Source organism: Prunus dulcis, chromosome 3 (assembly GCF_902201215.1).
Source record: "Prunus dulcis chromosome 3, ALMONDv2, whole genome shotgun sequence".
In the NCBI taxonomy this organism is placed as follows: domain Eukaryota; kingdom Viridiplantae; phylum Streptophyta; class Magnoliopsida; order Rosales; family Rosaceae; genus Prunus; species Prunus dulcis.
Genome location: NC_047652.1, coordinates 18,894,255 through 18,911,265, shown reverse-complemented (window position 1 = coordinate 18,911,265; position 17,011 = coordinate 18,894,255). Strand labels below are relative to the sequence as shown.

At 36.6% G+C, this 17,011-nt stretch overlaps 3 protein-coding genes and 1 pseudogene across 5 annotated transcripts; all 4 read right to left on the bottom strand.

The window, feature by feature from the left end:
- Window positions 1–183: 183 nt before the first annotated feature.
- Window positions 184–6,940, bottom strand: LOC117623444 (CSC1-like protein At3g21620). 3 transcript variants are annotated; one of them, XM_034354421.1, is made up of 12 exons: window positions 6,562–6,940; window positions 5,164–5,512; window positions 4,460–4,606; window positions 3,846–3,981; window positions 3,275–3,376; window positions 3,030–3,149; window positions 2,865–2,945; window positions 2,114–2,454; window positions 1,795–2,040; window positions 1,216–1,540; window positions 854–1,087; window positions 184–701 (listed from the first exon to the last, which is right to left on the bottom strand). In XM_034354421.1, exons 2-12 carry the CDS (start codon window positions 5,475–5,477, stop codon window positions 438–440), a joined length of 2,310 nt encoding a protein of 769 aa, XP_034210312.1. In that variant the 5' UTR covers window positions 5,478–5,512; window positions 6,562–6,940; the 3' UTR covers window positions 184–437. The 3 variants fall into 3 exon arrangements, with proteins under 3 accessions (XP_034210312.1, XP_034210314.1, XP_034210313.1); XM_034354422.1 differs by lacking the exon at window positions 6,562–6,940 and adding an exon at window positions 5,606–5,677 and having other exon boundaries at window positions 438–701; XM_034354423.1 differs by lacking the exon at window positions 6,562–6,940 and having other exon boundaries at window positions 4,460–4,611; window positions 5,164–5,270.
- Window positions 6,941–7,794: 854 nt separating this feature from the next.
- Window positions 7,795–10,663, bottom strand: LOC117623056. The gene is made up of 3 exons (XM_034353903.1): window positions 10,314–10,663; window positions 8,419–9,720; window positions 7,795–8,292 (listed from the first exon to the last, which is right to left on the bottom strand). Exons 1-3 carry the CDS (start codon window positions 10,494–10,496, stop codon window positions 8,065–8,067), a joined length of 1,713 nt encoding a protein of 570 aa, XP_034209794.1. The 5' UTR covers window positions 10,497–10,663; the 3' UTR covers window positions 7,795–8,064.
- A 2,659-nt stretch (window positions 10,664–13,322) lies between these two features.
- LOC117623669 lies at window positions 13,323–13,480 on the bottom strand (annotated as a pseudogene).
- Window positions 13,481–15,044: 1,564 nt separating this feature from the next.
- On the bottom strand, window positions 15,045–16,544 carry LOC117621924 (ribonuclease 3-like protein 3). The gene is made up of 3 exons (XM_034352449.1): window positions 16,128–16,544; window positions 15,468–15,611; window positions 15,045–15,377 (listed from the first exon to the last, which is right to left on the bottom strand). Exons 1-3 carry the CDS (start codon window positions 16,542–16,544, stop codon window positions 15,045–15,047), a joined length of 894 nt encoding a protein of 297 aa, XP_034208340.1.
- Window positions 16,545–17,011: the final 467 nt, after the last annotated feature.

Below are 17,011 nucleotides of genomic sequence, written 5' to 3'. Positions count from 1 at the left end.
CCCCCTTAAGGTCTAAGTTAGTCTGCTTATTCTCATTATTAAATATTAAATGGAGCAGGTCAGAAGGCTGGGGAGCGTGAAAGCTACTTAGTAAAGGGATCACCCTTTGAAAGCAGCTCTAGAAGAAGGAAGACTTCTCTTTCCTCCAGCTTTAGTTTTAGTTTCCACCGTTGGATATTAATCTAATTGTTCAAAAAAATTTCTTAAAAGAAGTGCAAAAGTGAGTGAACCGTAGAATTACATCTAACGGTGAGTGACCACAAATCTCTTGTACCCCTGTAATCCAAAAGATATACCTATTTGTTTTGCTCCACACAGTGAAACATCTTATGGCACTTTCTCTCTCTCTACAATTCCTTTTTCCATTTACAATGCCCTTGGTGTCAACCTCCTAAGCCAAAAATGTACAGAAAACAAAGAGTAATAGTACAGACTCTTTAAGGCCGGAGCATCTTCTGAGTGTCATCGGGTAGGGATGATGATGAAGAACCACTATATTTGCTGGGCAATGGTGTATTCCTTCGAGACTGGCGTTTCGTTGGCACGACCGCGGGCTCCTTCTCGCATTCTTCGGCGGCTGCTTCATTCTCACTGTCATCTTCACCCTTGAAAACTGGGTGGATGTATGCATTTTGAAGGAAGCTTTTCAAGTTCAGATTTGGCTCTCTTGCACGTTCTAATGTATCTTTCATCATTGCTTCCTGCAATTCACCATAGAAAAACATCAGCATAATACAAACCCAAATGCCTTAAAAGAAAACTGAATTAAACGAATTCATCAGAACACAGCACATGTTTAAGCACCAGAAACCAATACATAGAACCGGGTCTCCCAATAGCAAATCTAACAAACCTGTAACGGATATCTGATGAAAGCAGGTTCGTAGCAGCCTTTGCAAAATCTATGGAACCATATGGTCAACACTGGGAGTGTGATAAGCAATGGCGTTGACTGAGCAGCTTCTTTAGTGCTTAACAACCCCATCAGTAGCAGTTGTGAGACGATAAGTGCTGTTATGATGCGCCCATGGACATCAGGCCAGAATGCTGCAGCGCTTTCATACTCTTGATTATAGACATTTATAATCTAGAAATATTGGAAAACAACTTCATTAGAATTTAGCAGAAGTACTCAGTCAAGGGATTGCATAAATGAATTCTTGTTATCTGACCAACAAATAACAAAACCTTCTGTTAGAAAAATGTACAACTTACCTGATGACGATAAACAACATATGCCAGGCCAAAGAATACTATTATGAATGGAAGTAGGATTGGCGACACCACAGCATAAACAAGGCCAAGTAAGAAATAGAGTTGTATTTGAGGTTCACCGGTGTTGAAACCAAGGGTTCCTGGATCCATGGCCTCTTCCCTATCCTTTTCAGTCTTCACCAAGAGGAAAATTTTCAAGTGATAAATAATCAAAGGTTTCAACCTTAGAATCTCCCCAGCAACTCCGGCCCACCCATCGACCATTATATAAGTTATAAAGAAAGTTGCCTTCATTGGAATTGAAACACCAATTGTCTTTGGGATCCTGCACAAATAGCCAATTAATCATATATCAGAACTTTTTGTATCAAAGCAGCAATCTCAACATCGGATACAGAGAGATGAAGCTTATATTCATTGTAGACCCAATAAGCTGGATCAATATGTCAAAAATGGTATAGCTTCTTATAGGACTTTGTATATGTATGAAAAGAAGAAAAAGCTTTCTTATATTATAAGTAAGCATCCCTCATAGTACACCAAACTAAAATAAGTAAAGGTGCAGATACAAGAACATACTCATTAGCAGATTGGTGGATGAATTTATCTAGTTGTTGAAACGCAGTTCCAGTGATTATGCTCCCAAGAAATACGTTGACAAATTGGAAAATATAATATCTAGTAGCCGATCTCCTCTCTAGAGCTGATATGCTATTAAATCCTTCAAATTTGGACATTATCATCAAAATAGTAGGAAGGAATATGAGAAAAATCTTCAAAGCAATTCCAGGTAGGAAACCTTGGATAAATGATTTTATAAATTTCCTGCACGACAAACAGGATGCTGTTAGTGCATGCTGATGGTAGGAAAAGTAATTAAGTGTTGAGCAATACTTACACTTCAATAACGGGCTTTAGGAAGGGGACTGCTTTCTCAATACCCTCAATGTTTGCAAGGGATTGTACAAATGCAATGGGTATCATAAAAAAGAAGGTGAGGAAGAAGAAAGCAACGGCAACTACAAGCCTCCTGATTGTCAATGAAACATAGGGGATTGCCAGGTTATCCCAACAAACATCACGGGGTTCCGGAGCCCACTCAGTCAACCATATAGTTGGGTTTCTGGATTGTTGAGTTTGTGCACAAACAGCGGCATTCCATCGAGTTCTGAAGGACACAAATGCTGCTGGCATGATAGATTTAGGGTTGCTTGTAATCTTATCTCTCTCTGAAGATATCTGTCAAAAGTAAATTTGAAAAAGAAAGAACGTGAGTAATCCCATGCTTCAGTAAAATCACAATTCAACCCCCGCATTCCACTAAAAATGCTAGGAGCAAGCACTATGTGAGCTTAAAAGCCTCTCTAGTCTGATATTTGTGCAATAAAATGGTTTTTAAAATAATTGATCTATTAACTAAATGGCTTTAAAGTACAAGGGAATATGCTAGAGGAACAAAAATACAATCGAAAATCTAATAAAAAATGCCTCCGAAGAAGACCAAAGGAATAACCGAAGTATGCACAATGACAGAAAGAACAATAAGTAGCAAATCAGGAGTTGAGCTCACTCTGGAGCTTTCTTTGTCTTCAGTACAACATAGAGCAAGTGAGGTGGAATCATTTTCAAAATAATTAAGTGCTACTTACTTCTTTTAATAGCCTCTCAATCTCAGATGTATAGAAATCAATAGCATCCACCCGATTACCCCAAAGACCAAGAAATCCAGTCTGCTCACAAGACATTGTTAATGGATATGAGAAAATAGCATGATGAAAAGAAAAGGAAAGGAAAGAAAAAGAAGAATGCATTACCTTCTTAGATGGTCTTTTGGATGGATTTCTAGACAATTTAAGTTGATAGTAGTCAAGCCAATTCTGTAACTTCTTCTTCTCATTGACTAATTTAGAAAGTTTGTTTGCATTGTAAACAACCTGCATGCAAATACTTCAGCAATAAAAACAAAACCAGAAACATGGAAGAAGAGCAGGTTGTGTAAGTGGCTAGTGTAATGTAAGTATAGTATTTATGGATGTAAGGGAAAGCAAAAGGATCAAACCTGATGAGTGAGATAGTGGTCTGGATGGTTGACCAGAAAAAAATGTTCCACAAGCTGACTAACTGTTTCATCAGGATCTGGTGGCACGTTTCTAACCAGTACCTACCAAATTTATATATTTCACAACATTTAAGATCAAGAAAAGTAAAAAGAAATGTTTAAAGCACACCAATTCCCACTCAAAATAGTCTAACTGGATAGTACATAGCAGTAAGGATATATATCATGTGGTGATGACATGTGTAGACAGAAGTAAAGATCATAGTCTGTACAAATACAGAGGAAATGTTGGTCTAAATTGATGAGTAAAAAGGGAAAACAAGACTTTTGTATGCAAATATACCGAACACTTAACTCCTAGTAATATCAACTCATAATTTATGTCTTGAAACAGCATAAAGAAATTAAGTTCAAGTAGAAACTTGCATGATAAGACTGACTTCAAGTTCAATTTAACATATAAATTTAACCCCTTGACCCCAGCCCGCCCTAGTAGGTCCTCAATATTAGGCTTCAATGTCAATTTGTTTATCATATAAGTAAGCTTGAGAATACATCAAGTTGATCTTACTGTGAACTGATCAGCGCGCCTCTGGTCTGATGCAAGAAAATGCAACCTCATTGATGCAACCTTCTCATACTCCCTTTTCAATACATAGCATGTCCACAATGTAAAAGCATAAGCCATTACTAAATGAGTCCAAAATCTGCATCAAAAGTTAAATAATCATCAGAAGATAAAATCCTTGGATTTTAAACAAGTTTCCATGCACAGTAACATCTAACTGAGTCCCACGTCTGCATCAAATGTAAATAATCATCTAAAGTTGGATTTTCATACTCAATTCATGAAAATGTACACATATCAATATTTTAATAATTATTTGACAGAGCTTCTTTGTATAATCCATTTCTGAAATTCAAAGGAAAAACAATAATTCCTTTGGGAGAGCTTCATTATTTTTATCTTATTTTGATTGGCAGAAACTAGGCAGGTTCACATTAATATTTGCATATTAGTTTAAAAGCTAATTCTTCTCAATTAAGACAAACTAAGAAGTTCATAACTAGAAGTTGAACACACACATACACTTCCCGCGCACACTTGAGGAAAAAATAGCAAAACTTATAAAATAAAATAAAAGTTGTGCAATATTAGAAATTAGTGAAGAATGTATTGCATACCTACTTGATCCAACAGGAACGTTTGAAATAGAGAGCTCATCTATGTTGCTGAAAACTACATTTGAATTCTTTAGGGTGCTATTGGTCCAATTGACCGGGACCATGACTGCAAATGCTATGAATGCGATGGGTACAAATATTTTTAGCCTGCACTTTAATGGGCCAAAATCTCACCATCAGTCAAACAAGACAAACATTGAAAATCAGAGCCAGAAAGAAGAGATATATTCAGCCAATGCAGAAAACAATTTATGCAAAGACAGATATGTGTTGACAAGATACTTGAAACACTTGCCATATGCTATTCAAATTATCTGTACTGATTTAGGATATAACGGGACATGGTAACTAGAAAAATGTAAAAACAAGAACAACTATCAGTTTCAAAATTTAATATTGATATCATATGAGTTCTCCATTTAGAGATCTGAACAACCTTAACCTGTCCGTCGTATAGTATACTTTGTATTCAAGTCCTTCAAATTATTGGAAGTTGCACACACATCATACATATAGCAGACAATTAGTTACAGAATAGAATTTTTACATAATGACATTCTTATGTACCTGCATCTTTATTCTCATCAAAGTATATAATTGCATCAAAAAAGAAAAGAAAAAGAAAACTGTAATTAAGAGACCAACCCTTCAAGTAAATATAGCTGCTAATGAACTGAAGCAAAAGATGATCTACCAAAGCATACCCTATCAAGTAAATCCTCAAGTAAGCAGCAGAGTCCAACCCTGCATGGTCAATTAGCTCAGGTTCTGGCATTTGTAAGGCAGCAGGCATCCAATTCAGGAATTTGACATATGATCTGAAGTCCAGATTCACAAACTTGCTTACAAGTGCTCCTCCACTCGATGGACTGCTCCTTAACCCTTTAATATACCATTTCGGAAAGTAGACCCTATCATTGACGGGTTGAATACGAAGTATGGCAAATGCCACAAAGAAAGCACATGCAGTGAGAATATTGATAGCTGCTGCAACTGCTATATCATTCAGTGTAGCCATATCTCACTTCAAAGAAATATACGTGAATGATCCTTCTGTAATATGGAGAAAAAAAAGAGGGTAAGCTTTAATATTCTCAATTAAATAAGATAAAATAGAAAGAGACATAGGGATATTGGTTTGCACACAGCGTCGTTCTAATAATACTGATAGAAAAGAGAAGAAGAGAGCCTTGGAGTCAGCAAAATCCTCTATTGCAGAGTAAAAGGAAAGAAGGGTCTAAATTAAAAACTTGAACTTCTCTTTGGACGTCAGTGGTTCACTGAAAAAGAACGTCTCCTTTATGAGAATACCAGTCCCTCAAAACAAATAAGGGAAGGACACCCCTATGTGGTTAGGCCTCTATTTTTATTTGTATGGAAACCTTGTGGTTTAAAGGTATAGAAAAAAGGCAAGATTGTAATTTCATAAATATTATGGTTAGCACATATGAAATTTAAAAAAATAAATAAAAATACATGCCACCGAAAGAACAAGAAGACATGGGGGTTCCATGTAAATAGGCCTAAACAAGGGAACTGATCTGAACTTGACCCGATAAAGCAACCAGAAGCAAAGGTGATCTCTGTCGTGCATGCCTTTCAAAGCAAGCTTTTTCGCATCATCTCAAAACAAAAACGCAGAATTAAGTTTCTAAACAATTTCCAATATCTCATAAACAATATTGCAGCATTAAAACGAATACATCAAAAACAACAAGAATCAGCAGATTCTGTTGAATAACTTTCAATTCCTTTGCATTGGGACTTCGAAAAAAGAACACAAATTTGTCATTAAAAAAAAAACAGAGATCGGACTGAAAAAAAGAGTGATAATTGATCAAGTGAACGATCCAAAACTTAGATATCCGTTAAAAATCATAAACGGAAGAGTGCATTTTCTCGTTCTGTTCCCCGCTATTTCATTTCTCGGTAAACAAACAAACAACAAAATTCAAAGATTTTACACTTACAGAAAACCAAATCAAGTAAAGAAAAAAGTCACAATCTTTTGAAGTCTGTACGTATTGGATCCTTCCCCTCCGAACTTCTCGACAACCAAACACGCATTAAGCTTTAAGATTCAGAAGCACAAGCAGTCTTACCTCTATTACGCCGGACGAACTGAACTCACTCCTTCTCTCCTTGACAAGCCAAACACAACAACCTCAAGTCCTCATCAAGACCAAAACACAGCGTCTGAGTTCAACCGGAAAGAACGAAAAGCAATATAAAAAGGCTCTCCAGACAAAGCAGGGGCCTTGAAAGTCGCAGGCCGGTGAAGACAGTGGCTGGTGCTAAAATGCGCCTGCTGTGTAGAGAAAGCGAAGGAAAATGTTGGTTAAAACACGCGGGTCGCTGTCAGTCGGCTAGGGAAACGAATCAAACGAAGCAACGTTAGTGATGACGATGTTACTAACAGTCGCTTCGGTTATGGTTTTCGATTTAATGGATAATTAAAATATGTAATTTTGGAATTAATGAGGAAATTAAAAGTTGAATCTGTGTTCGAAACGGAAAAGAGAAGGAGAGTTTTTTTGTAATCGCTGGGGCCACTGGGATTTTGGTTGTCGGCATGTGGGAAGGTGAATTGAGTGTCCCTTTATGTTGGCAGCCGAAAAGGTGGGGCCCTCGTCTGTACATTTCAAACGGCTACATATTTCTGTGCTTTTTGACTGTTGGGATGTGGACACGTGGGCCATGAATGGAATCTGAGCTCTAAAGCGAAGCACTAGTATTGGACTTATTTGCTCTTGCTAGGTTTACTGGCATGAAAAAGAAAGAAGAAGAAAACAGTGTCCAAAAGTAGGAAGAAAAGAAGGAAGAAAATTATGGGAGTGGTAGGTCCTTTGTTTTAAGGTATTTCTTTCTTTTCATGTCTCTTCCAGGGATATGTTACTATTTCAAGGCTAGAGTTGTAGCGGTGCACTCAAATACAACTCACATTGAGAACGTGGGAGCTCTAGGTGGAAAGCTTGGCACGCCCATAATTTAAGGACTTCGAAGTTTGAACTTCAATTGTAAAGTTGTATTTCTAGTGGCATTCATTTTGCATTGTCAAATTCCACATTCCAACGTGTTTAACACTAGTCGCGGAAAAAAAGAAGAAATTTTTTAGTGTGACAGTAATGTGGTATGCTGATTGTGAGCATTGATACATTGAATTGGTAGCTTGTAGGTTAAAACATCACTCATGCTGGTATGGATGTTGTTGACCTGTACTTGAGCACATTAGATTGTAGGTGAAACATATTGGTAAAGTTATGTAAACAGGAACATGGCGGCACGTTAATGTAAAGTTAACAGCATTGTCACATTTGCCAATGATCCACTCACAGTGAATGGCAGACATCTTTCTCATTAAATATTCAATTTTTTTTCTCTAAATTCTTTGCTTCATTCTATGTCCAGCAAAAACATAGATCCATCGTCACATGCACAAAAGATACAGTTGAATAATCATATAATACAATCAGATCTTGGCTCTCCTTCCTTTTATTCCTTTATCTCAGGTCAATACATAGCAGCAATTATATTTTACAAGGGCACAATTCAAACACACAAGCAGGCTTTGGCAATGCAGGGAAACTGGGAACTCATGCCTGGCTTTAATTCTTCTGATGCACAGCAACCCGGTGGATGTCCATGTCCTTCAACATGACAGAACGCCCACATGAATCACACGGGGCAGTTCTCGACCCGCATGCACTCTCGTGCTCAGACAATCCTCTCAATCTGTCCCGAACATCTAAAGCAGAACTTCCAGCGTGAACCATGTCCCCACAGAACCGACAAGCAATAAGGCGCAGGGGGCAAACTGAGGCTTGGTGTTGCACCTGCAAACATGGAGATAAAATTTCAGCCTTTTCAAGTTCATAGACTAATGATTCGATTTAAAATTTTACCAATGAAATGAAAATGTAATGATGCAGAAAGGAAAGGGGCAGAAAAATATAGCTTACCATCTCTTCCTTCTCAAGCACAATTCCACAGGGGCAGTGAAGCGGCTCATGGAACACTTTCATGTGCTTTTCCATTTCTCCCTGGTGAAAAGCTTGCCCACATTGCTGACAATGCACATGATTCTTGGCCTCCTCAACCCTAAGAACAACTCCACAACCAGCGTGCTGACAAACAACATTATGTCTGCTACAAAAGGCTTCATGAAGTCCTATAGTCCGACTGGGTATATAACGTTTACAGTTCTTACACTCTACAGTATCCATCTCCATTGATGATGAGGAAGACACAGCCTGCTGACCTACCTTCCGATTACTGTCATCTTGAACATTCACAGATACTTGGTACTTAGTTGTTCCCTTAAAACCATAAATACCAACACTGTAAGTTCCTGCTTCCAAGCTCTTTTCTTTAGAGCTAAGGATCAATACCTTTGAACCAATGTCATGAGATGACCATTCATGCTGGTGCCTTGTTGGGAATATGAGAGGATGCTTGGAAATATAAATATCAGTATCCCCAGAATTTGGCTCTGCGTCTATTCTCACCTCAACTTTCGCATCTACCGAAGCAATTTTCTCCCAAGTATTATTATCTATTGAGAACTTGTAATACGTGTAGTTCCCTTCATCAACCATTCCAGATTCTGATGTTCCAAATGTAAGTGGTTTTAGGACATTCTCGTGAGTCTTTTCTGAAGCTGTATCAGCACCAACTATGTCAACTTCAATATCTGTTTCTAGAACAGATACACTTGAGGAGGGTTTTAATTCAAGGACCTGTAACTTATATACCAGCTCACCATAGTTAACTATAAATATATCATCTTCAGAAAGGGTTGCATGCTGACGAAGGCTTGTTTCAAGGATGGCCTTGTGATTGGGCAAGTCTGAAAAACCTGCCCTAAGAGGTTGAAGTTTTGCATAAGTCCCTTTCGACAGCCAGACATAGCGAACTTCAATCAGAGGAATACTTGGTGTCTCTGCTGGAAATAAATTCTGCCATACATGAGGGGGGAGGCCAACAAAACCTTCCTCTGCAGTGAACTCCAAAACACCTGAATGGGTGCTCCTACCCTTCTCCTTATCAGCATCAATCATTTCTGAAGAAGCCTCTTGATGAACTGACGACAATTTAAAGTATAAAGGTCCCTGATCAAAAGCACCTTGTTCTTGCAATTCATTGAAGCAGGAAGATGGAAGCTTGATCTTATCTCCACTACCCTGAAAAGGTACTGCTTCCAATACACGGTAAAACATGATTCCTCGTCCGACCAGCAGACTTTCTTGCATTTGTTGATCAACCTGAAGAAATAGGCGTTAGGAAATAGGCATTTCTTGCAACTAATCAACTGAAAGAACTGAAAGAACTTGAACTTCCCCTTAAATTGATTGCATATCACATTAAGTCCCAAAGGTTGGCAAGCCCAAATTACCAAGATAAAGCAAGGTTTATTTTTTATTTTTCATGAAAGTAAAGATTAAGGGAAGCATGTCAATATCGATATGGAGACTAAAATAGAAATTTATTATGCGATACATATTTGGGTAAGTTTAGGCCATACCTAGGAATAAATCAATAATCATTGTGATTTTCCCAGGCACATTGTAAGCATAGCTATTCAATTCCAATGACATTGATTGCCAAGGCATTATATGTTTGAAAGTTTCCAGGGATTAATGAAAAAAAAGGGCTTTCTATGAATAAACTCATAAACTTTCAAAGAGCTACGCAGTTTTCTATGAATAAAGTCATCAACTTTCAAAGAACTGAGCAATCTCAGATACTCTTTCCAATCATGGAAACAATCAAACATATAAAACAAGCTTAAAATCATGCAAATACCAATTTCAACAATCAAAGTGATCGGAAGAATAATGGGGTTTTAGAAACGAACCTTAAGCTGGGCTTGGGCGGCATCGAAGAGGCGTCTGGATCTCTCAGCATCAATGGCTTCTCTTTGCTTCTTAGCTTCTTCTTTACGCTTTCTCTCCCTTTCCAATTTCTTCCTCGCCGTCTCTTTCCTCTCCTTCTGCTCCTTGTCCAGCTTCTCTCTCGCTCTCCTCAGCTCAAAATCCATCTCTCTCTCTTTCTCTCTGCTTTTCTGGTTTGTGTGGCTTTGCTCGTATTCGGAAGGTTTTTGTTCTCAAATATCAGAGTCCCAGTTCGTGTTGGTTAAGAAGAACACACAGAACAGGAAAAGAAATTGGTTTTCCTCTCATGTTGGAATTGTGTATTTTGTTGGTTCCACGAATTTTCTTTTCACATGGATTTATTCCAGAAGGATCTGGGCCCTTCCTTTAGGAAGACCATTTGACTACTTCATGGGCCACCAAGCCCAAATCACATTATAGTTATATATATAAAAAGCCCAAAACCAATTTCAATTACTCTATGTTATTTTATTTTATGTTTTTTCAGGTGGTGATGGTAGGGTTCGTTTAGGCTTATAGGTTGTTTTAGGGTTTTTGATATGTTGGGTTTGTGAATTTTGTTTGGGTTTATGGTTAATTGTGATTAGAGGTAATTATATTTTTGGTCATTGAGATTAGGGTCGAATTTAATTTTGATCACCAAAATTTCAATTTTCTGATTTTGGTCACTGCATTTGCAATTGTTAGCAAATCAAGTCAAATGTTTCAATTCCATAAGTTTCATTAATTTAAAAATATTTTAAAAATTAAATTAAATATAATCACTCTAAACTCTTAAAAAACACAAACGCTCGCGACAAAGAACAACCCCAATCTCCTTGGCGTCGTTTGCATAAGTCCAAGGTTCATGAGAATTGGGGTTTCGAATTTGTTTACTAAAATATACAACGATTTAGGATTTTCAACTTTGATTTTGGTGAAAAATCGACTGATTCTGAGGTTTTCAATTTATATGTTGGTGAGGAATTAAGAGAAGATGGCATGGAGAAGAAGAGAACTTGGTAGAGGCTCAAACAACCCAGGTGAGAAAACGACTTGGAATTTGAATGTTTTTGGAGTTGAGTTGTCATTCATAGAGTGAATGAGATCAAAACTTTACTTATTAACATAAGCTTATAATGGCATCGATGATTCAAAGGAGGCTGCAGATTTACCAATACAAAGGAGGCTATGTTTGAGAGAAGAAGGCTCCTCTGTTGCGAGCATTTGGTTTTTTGGTTTTTTTTTTTTTTCAAGAGCACTTGGATTAACGAGACAATTCGAAGCTTGTTTCTTCTCCGGGTGGTTGAGCAAGGGTGCTTTTTATTAATAAATAGTATAGCCGCGCGGCTATACTATGGTTTTTAAAAAATATATATGTTTTTAATAAATAGTATAGCCGATCGGCTGTACAGAGGTTTTTTTTAATTAATAATATAACCGCGCAACTATACTTTTGTTAAAAAATCGCCACCTAAGCCATATGCAGTTCTCTTTTTAAATAAATAAATAATATAGCCGTGCGGCTATATGGGGTTTTTTATTATTATATATAAATATTAATGAAGAGTATAGTTGCATTGGGATACATTTTAATAAATAAATAAATAAATTTTTTTCCTTATTTTCATTTATTGATAAGAGTAGTTTAGAGCATTATCCTTTACTAATAGGCCATTACCCAAGTTTCTATTGTCCCTTTTTGATTTCTTTACTTTTCCAGAGTTATTACCCGTATAAAGAATTTAGCATTTTTCTCGTTTAATACTCGTATTATACGCGTACATCTGTAATTTTTCAATAATATTTTCGTTTTCCATACACGTATTAAAGACTCTGTAAAATACACTTTTTTTAAAAGCAAACGTACAATACACGTACATACATATTTTTAATGTTTAATACACGTGTTTTTCACAAAATTTTCATTAATACACACGAAATTTATTTATTATACACATAATTTTCACATATTATTGAATAAAAATAATATACATTTAAATATTTAAATAAATTATATTAAAATATTGTATAATGGCTGAACTTTTCAGTTGTAATTTGCCAAAAAATTTCAGAATAAAACAAGTTTGTATTTTTTTGGTATTTTACTAACTATGAAAGAATTTGAGAGACTATGACTATTTCTTACTTGTAAGAAAAATACAAGATGGTGATTTTGCAATCTCTTTGTAAACCAGAACAAAAATTACAAACAAAGTTTTATGAATATAGTAGTAAGAGAGGTGGTAGTATTGACTCAATAAATAAATAAAAAAGGCTTCGTATATCTAGCGCCTGGAAAATGGAAGCCCAAATAGCCAAGCCCAATAACTTGGTAATATAATAAGAAGTGAAAAAAAGGAAAAAAAAAAAGGGAATTTCGGGGGAGGTCTGTCAGACAATCCTGTGAGGCTGTGACCACTAGGGGTGGGCACTCAAACCGGCAAACCGGAAATCGAAGCCGAACCACACCGAACCAAACCGGAAAAAAACCGAGTTGACCAAAAAGTCAAAAACCGGTCAAAAACCGAACCGGACCGATTTGGACCGGATTCGGATCCGGTTCCATGTCTTCAAAAACCGAACCGGGCCGAACCGAACCGGTGAAACTAAAAAAATATATAATTTCAATATATATTTATATTTAATGCTATATTTTTAATTTCACTAAAAAAAAACCTAATATTTATCCAAGTTCAATGTCAAAATATCTCTCTTTTCTCACTTTAATATTTATTTATTATATGAAATTGAATAATTTGTTAATTTTCAAGTAAAAAAATAATATTTCAGTTGAGAATTGTATTACAAAACAATTTAAAAAAATAATTTTTATAATCCGGTTCAAAACCGAACCGGAACCGGAACCGGACCGAAACCGGTTCAAACCGAACCGGACGGTTTTTGAATTTTTTTAATTAAAACCGAACCGAACCAAACCGCATGAATAGTATCGGATCGGTTCTAATTTGAGGCAAAAACCGGTCCAAACCGAACCGTGCCCACCCCTAGTGACCACCCCAGCCTGCTTGATATCAGCGACTGATCCCAACGGTCATGGTTCATCCACCGGACTTTGGTTCCTGTCTCCTTAGAAATCAAGGATACAGATGTACAACCTATAGAACAGATCCTGTCCAAGTAAGGTCGTGTAATGCGGCTATTAAAAGAGAGTCTCTCTTTTGTATATTTCAGATGTGGGAGTTTTTGAGCCATTTGGGTGTCGTTTTTAGTTCAACCATGAAGTAGATCTTCCTTTCTGTCGAACAAGGCCATTATAATTTATAAAGGATTCTCAGCTAAATTAAGCTGCAACAAAAGGCACAGACTAGCATTTGGACCCCAATATTGTTGTCAGGTTCAAACTTTTTGAAGCTGATATAAAAAAAAGAAACACCTATCTGTATCAAAATTATGATTAATGCACCTGTTGTAATAGTATAGTTAAGTATAGGTCTTGAAACTTTTTGGACAGAAACTTGTCATGTTTTTGGTTGTATTAATGCTACTTTATTTTGTTCCTAGTTCTGGCGCTGTGATATAATCAGCCTTGACTTCTCATATTTAGCATTCCAAGATAATATAGCAAGTGTGCTCAAGAAGCTAGAGAGAACAAATTTTCTCCCATATCACATTTCTGGATTTTCTAGCTTGAGATTGATCTCACAGATCACATCAAGATATCTCAAAATCCAACAACTCCAACAATCAAGCCTATAAGAATTTAGGTTGTGTTTGGTACGCATCACTGAATTGAATTGACTTAAATAACATTAAAAATTCGTATTTAGTAAGAAAGAGGAGATTAACTTAAATGAGATTATATAATCCAACAGTGAAAAAGACATTTCACTCGCTCCTCTAACATAGCTACGTTGAAAAGTGGTTCGCAAAATAGCAAACGCGCTAAAGAGAACATGCGAGTCCGAACTACACCAATTTCTTCTTCTCCTTCACCTGGAACTGGATTTTCTGGATTTGTGTTTTCAGTAAACCATATCGACAACAAAAACCATACCTAATTAAACACCCATCACCACCCAGCTCACTGCATAACCCAGAAACTTGACGTCTCCACCTCCCCTGCATAACCACAACATCCCCTACACAATTGACTGTGAGCAATCCAATAGAACCCCATCATCATCATAATCATCCCCATCGTCTTCGTTTTGTTGATATGGGTCAGAATCTAATGGCCTTAATTAGGGGCAAAGTGGGGTGATAGAAAGGAGAAGCGGCATGATTGTGTGTGTGGAAAGCATGGCCTGAGCTGTGTGGTTTGGGGAGGTAGGCAAATGGGTTTGAGGAGGATCTTAGGTGGTGAGGTGACGAGAGAGGGGAAGAAGAGAAGATATTTGTGGTTTTCTCAAATATTTTATTATTTTATAATTAATTAATTAATTAAGCTTAAATTTTATTTATTAATTGTTTATTTCTACTATGATGTTATTATCTATATTTTTTATTATTAATAGAATTCCATTATTGTTACAATTATTTTTTTAGAACATAAATTAACAAAAATACACTTGAAAATAGCTTACATATTATTATTCTAAAAAAGATATCATAAAGCGTTTAAAAAAATATCAGAATCTTTAATTAAATTTAAATATTACAATATTTATTTTTTAATCCGACGCATCACAAAATGTAGCTCGGTACTTAATTCAACTTAATCTAATTCAAGACAATCCCAAGAAAATTGGAGGCTACACATTAAGATTTTTCATTTCAGGTAGTTCCCCAGAATGACAATTTGCCTCTTGGTCTTGGGCATTTTCTTTTTCCTCACCTAATACTTTCCAAATGTTGTCCAATGCATCTTTTGCTGCTCTGTTTTGTGCAACTTCCTTTTTAAGACTATAAGTACCTCTTCCAACAATCTCATTGTTTATGAAAACCTCAACCGTGTGGCTTTCCTCCCACAAATTTACAAACCGAAGTTTTAGATTGTTCTTTTGGCATATTTCATAAAGCTGTGTAACAGGATGCGTCTTTATCGTCCCCGGATTTATTATCGGCTCCAACAAATCCTTAAACGCCTAGATTTTTCGAAAAAAAGACAAACATTCTAGTGAGAATGGTTTAACAACAAACATTTGAAACAAATATGAGGACATGAGAATGCAGACCTCCCACACAGTGTCAATTGAGTTACAGTCCATGAAAACTGCTCCTATTGTTGATTCAACAATGTCTGCAAGGTTCTTTGGAGCATCTATGAGACCATTGGAATGCAGTGGATAATGCGAAATCGCTCGGGTGAATTCTCGAATCTGTAAAATTTCAACACAACTGTTGATGATAACAAATCCAAAATTTTGAAGTTTTGTTCCTTTGAAAGAAAACAATTAGTTTCACATCAAACAATGTGCAGGGTTGGCAATAGCCATTAAATTAACAAGCACAAAATTTCAAAGTATCTAGAAATTCTAGAACCCAAAAGCAAATAGATATCGACTATAAGATTGTGACTTGTGGTTTTTTGAGACTCCCATGCCTTAAAGTAATGCCGTATAAGCCAATATAATGCAGATTAGGACAAGAAACCTAATCGTTGAAGATATTAAAATATACTAATCACGGCAATTAAATTGACTAAACAAACACATCAGAATCCAAATGAATATTGTCAACAACTACATGTATTCTAATTCAACTTTCCTTGTTGATACCTACAAAAGCGCCATTAGCACTTATCAAAATTGATGTTGATTATCATCAAAATCCATGTCCAATAGAAAATATAGGATCCAAGAGTTTTAAGCTTTTACTGCCCTGTCATCACTTACTTGTTCTTCAAGAAAGGGTTTCTTGTGCCGCAGGTAGCGGTGCAACCCGTGTTTGATAGCCACACGTGCAAGCTTCTCGGTATCCACATTGGCCGCCCGGAGCCGGGTCAACCTGCCTGGTGGCAAGTCCGGGTACAAATTGTATTGTTCTCTGCTGAACAACAAATTGAGCACAGCGTCCCCAACATATTCCAAACGCTCATAAGAAGAGGCAGAGCGCTCTGTGGACAGAAAAGAAGAATGTGTAAAAGCTTCTTTTAACAAAACCTTGTTGGTGAAGCTATAGCCTATGATCTTCTCCACTTCTTCAAGATTTGGCTGAGCCTCCTCATCAGTCAACGTCGTTGACTTTTCAGCCTCTGAAGACAAGACTTCGTCCATATGAAGTGTTTGATATTCTTCTGCTTGTGCTCCCATGGTTGGCATGAACAACAGGTCATGAGAGGAGATATATATATATAGATTAGATTATGAAGCGTGGAGATTTGCTGCAAAGCACTTGGTTTATATACATAAATGGTCGGCACGCCTTTGTTTTTGTGATATAATTTGGAATTAATTAACAAAATTTGGCAATTAGATTTGGAATATATTAATACTAGGATTAGGAGGCTGGGAGCTAACAAGGAAATATCATAGGCGGCTTTGGAAATATAGGTCGGTTATTGGTGATAAAGATATGCGGCCGCTTGTTTGCTTCTGATTTTTGGAAAGTATTGATGTGAAAATAAGATCGAAGAAGAAAAAGGGTTTTGCTGGACGGCAGAAGAGGAAACTGAATTTTGACACATTTGGTTACAATGGATTATCTTCTCACAAAGGAGATATTGATTACTTAAGGACATCCAATATCTTAAAAGTTGTGATTTCTCTTCAAGGGAAAA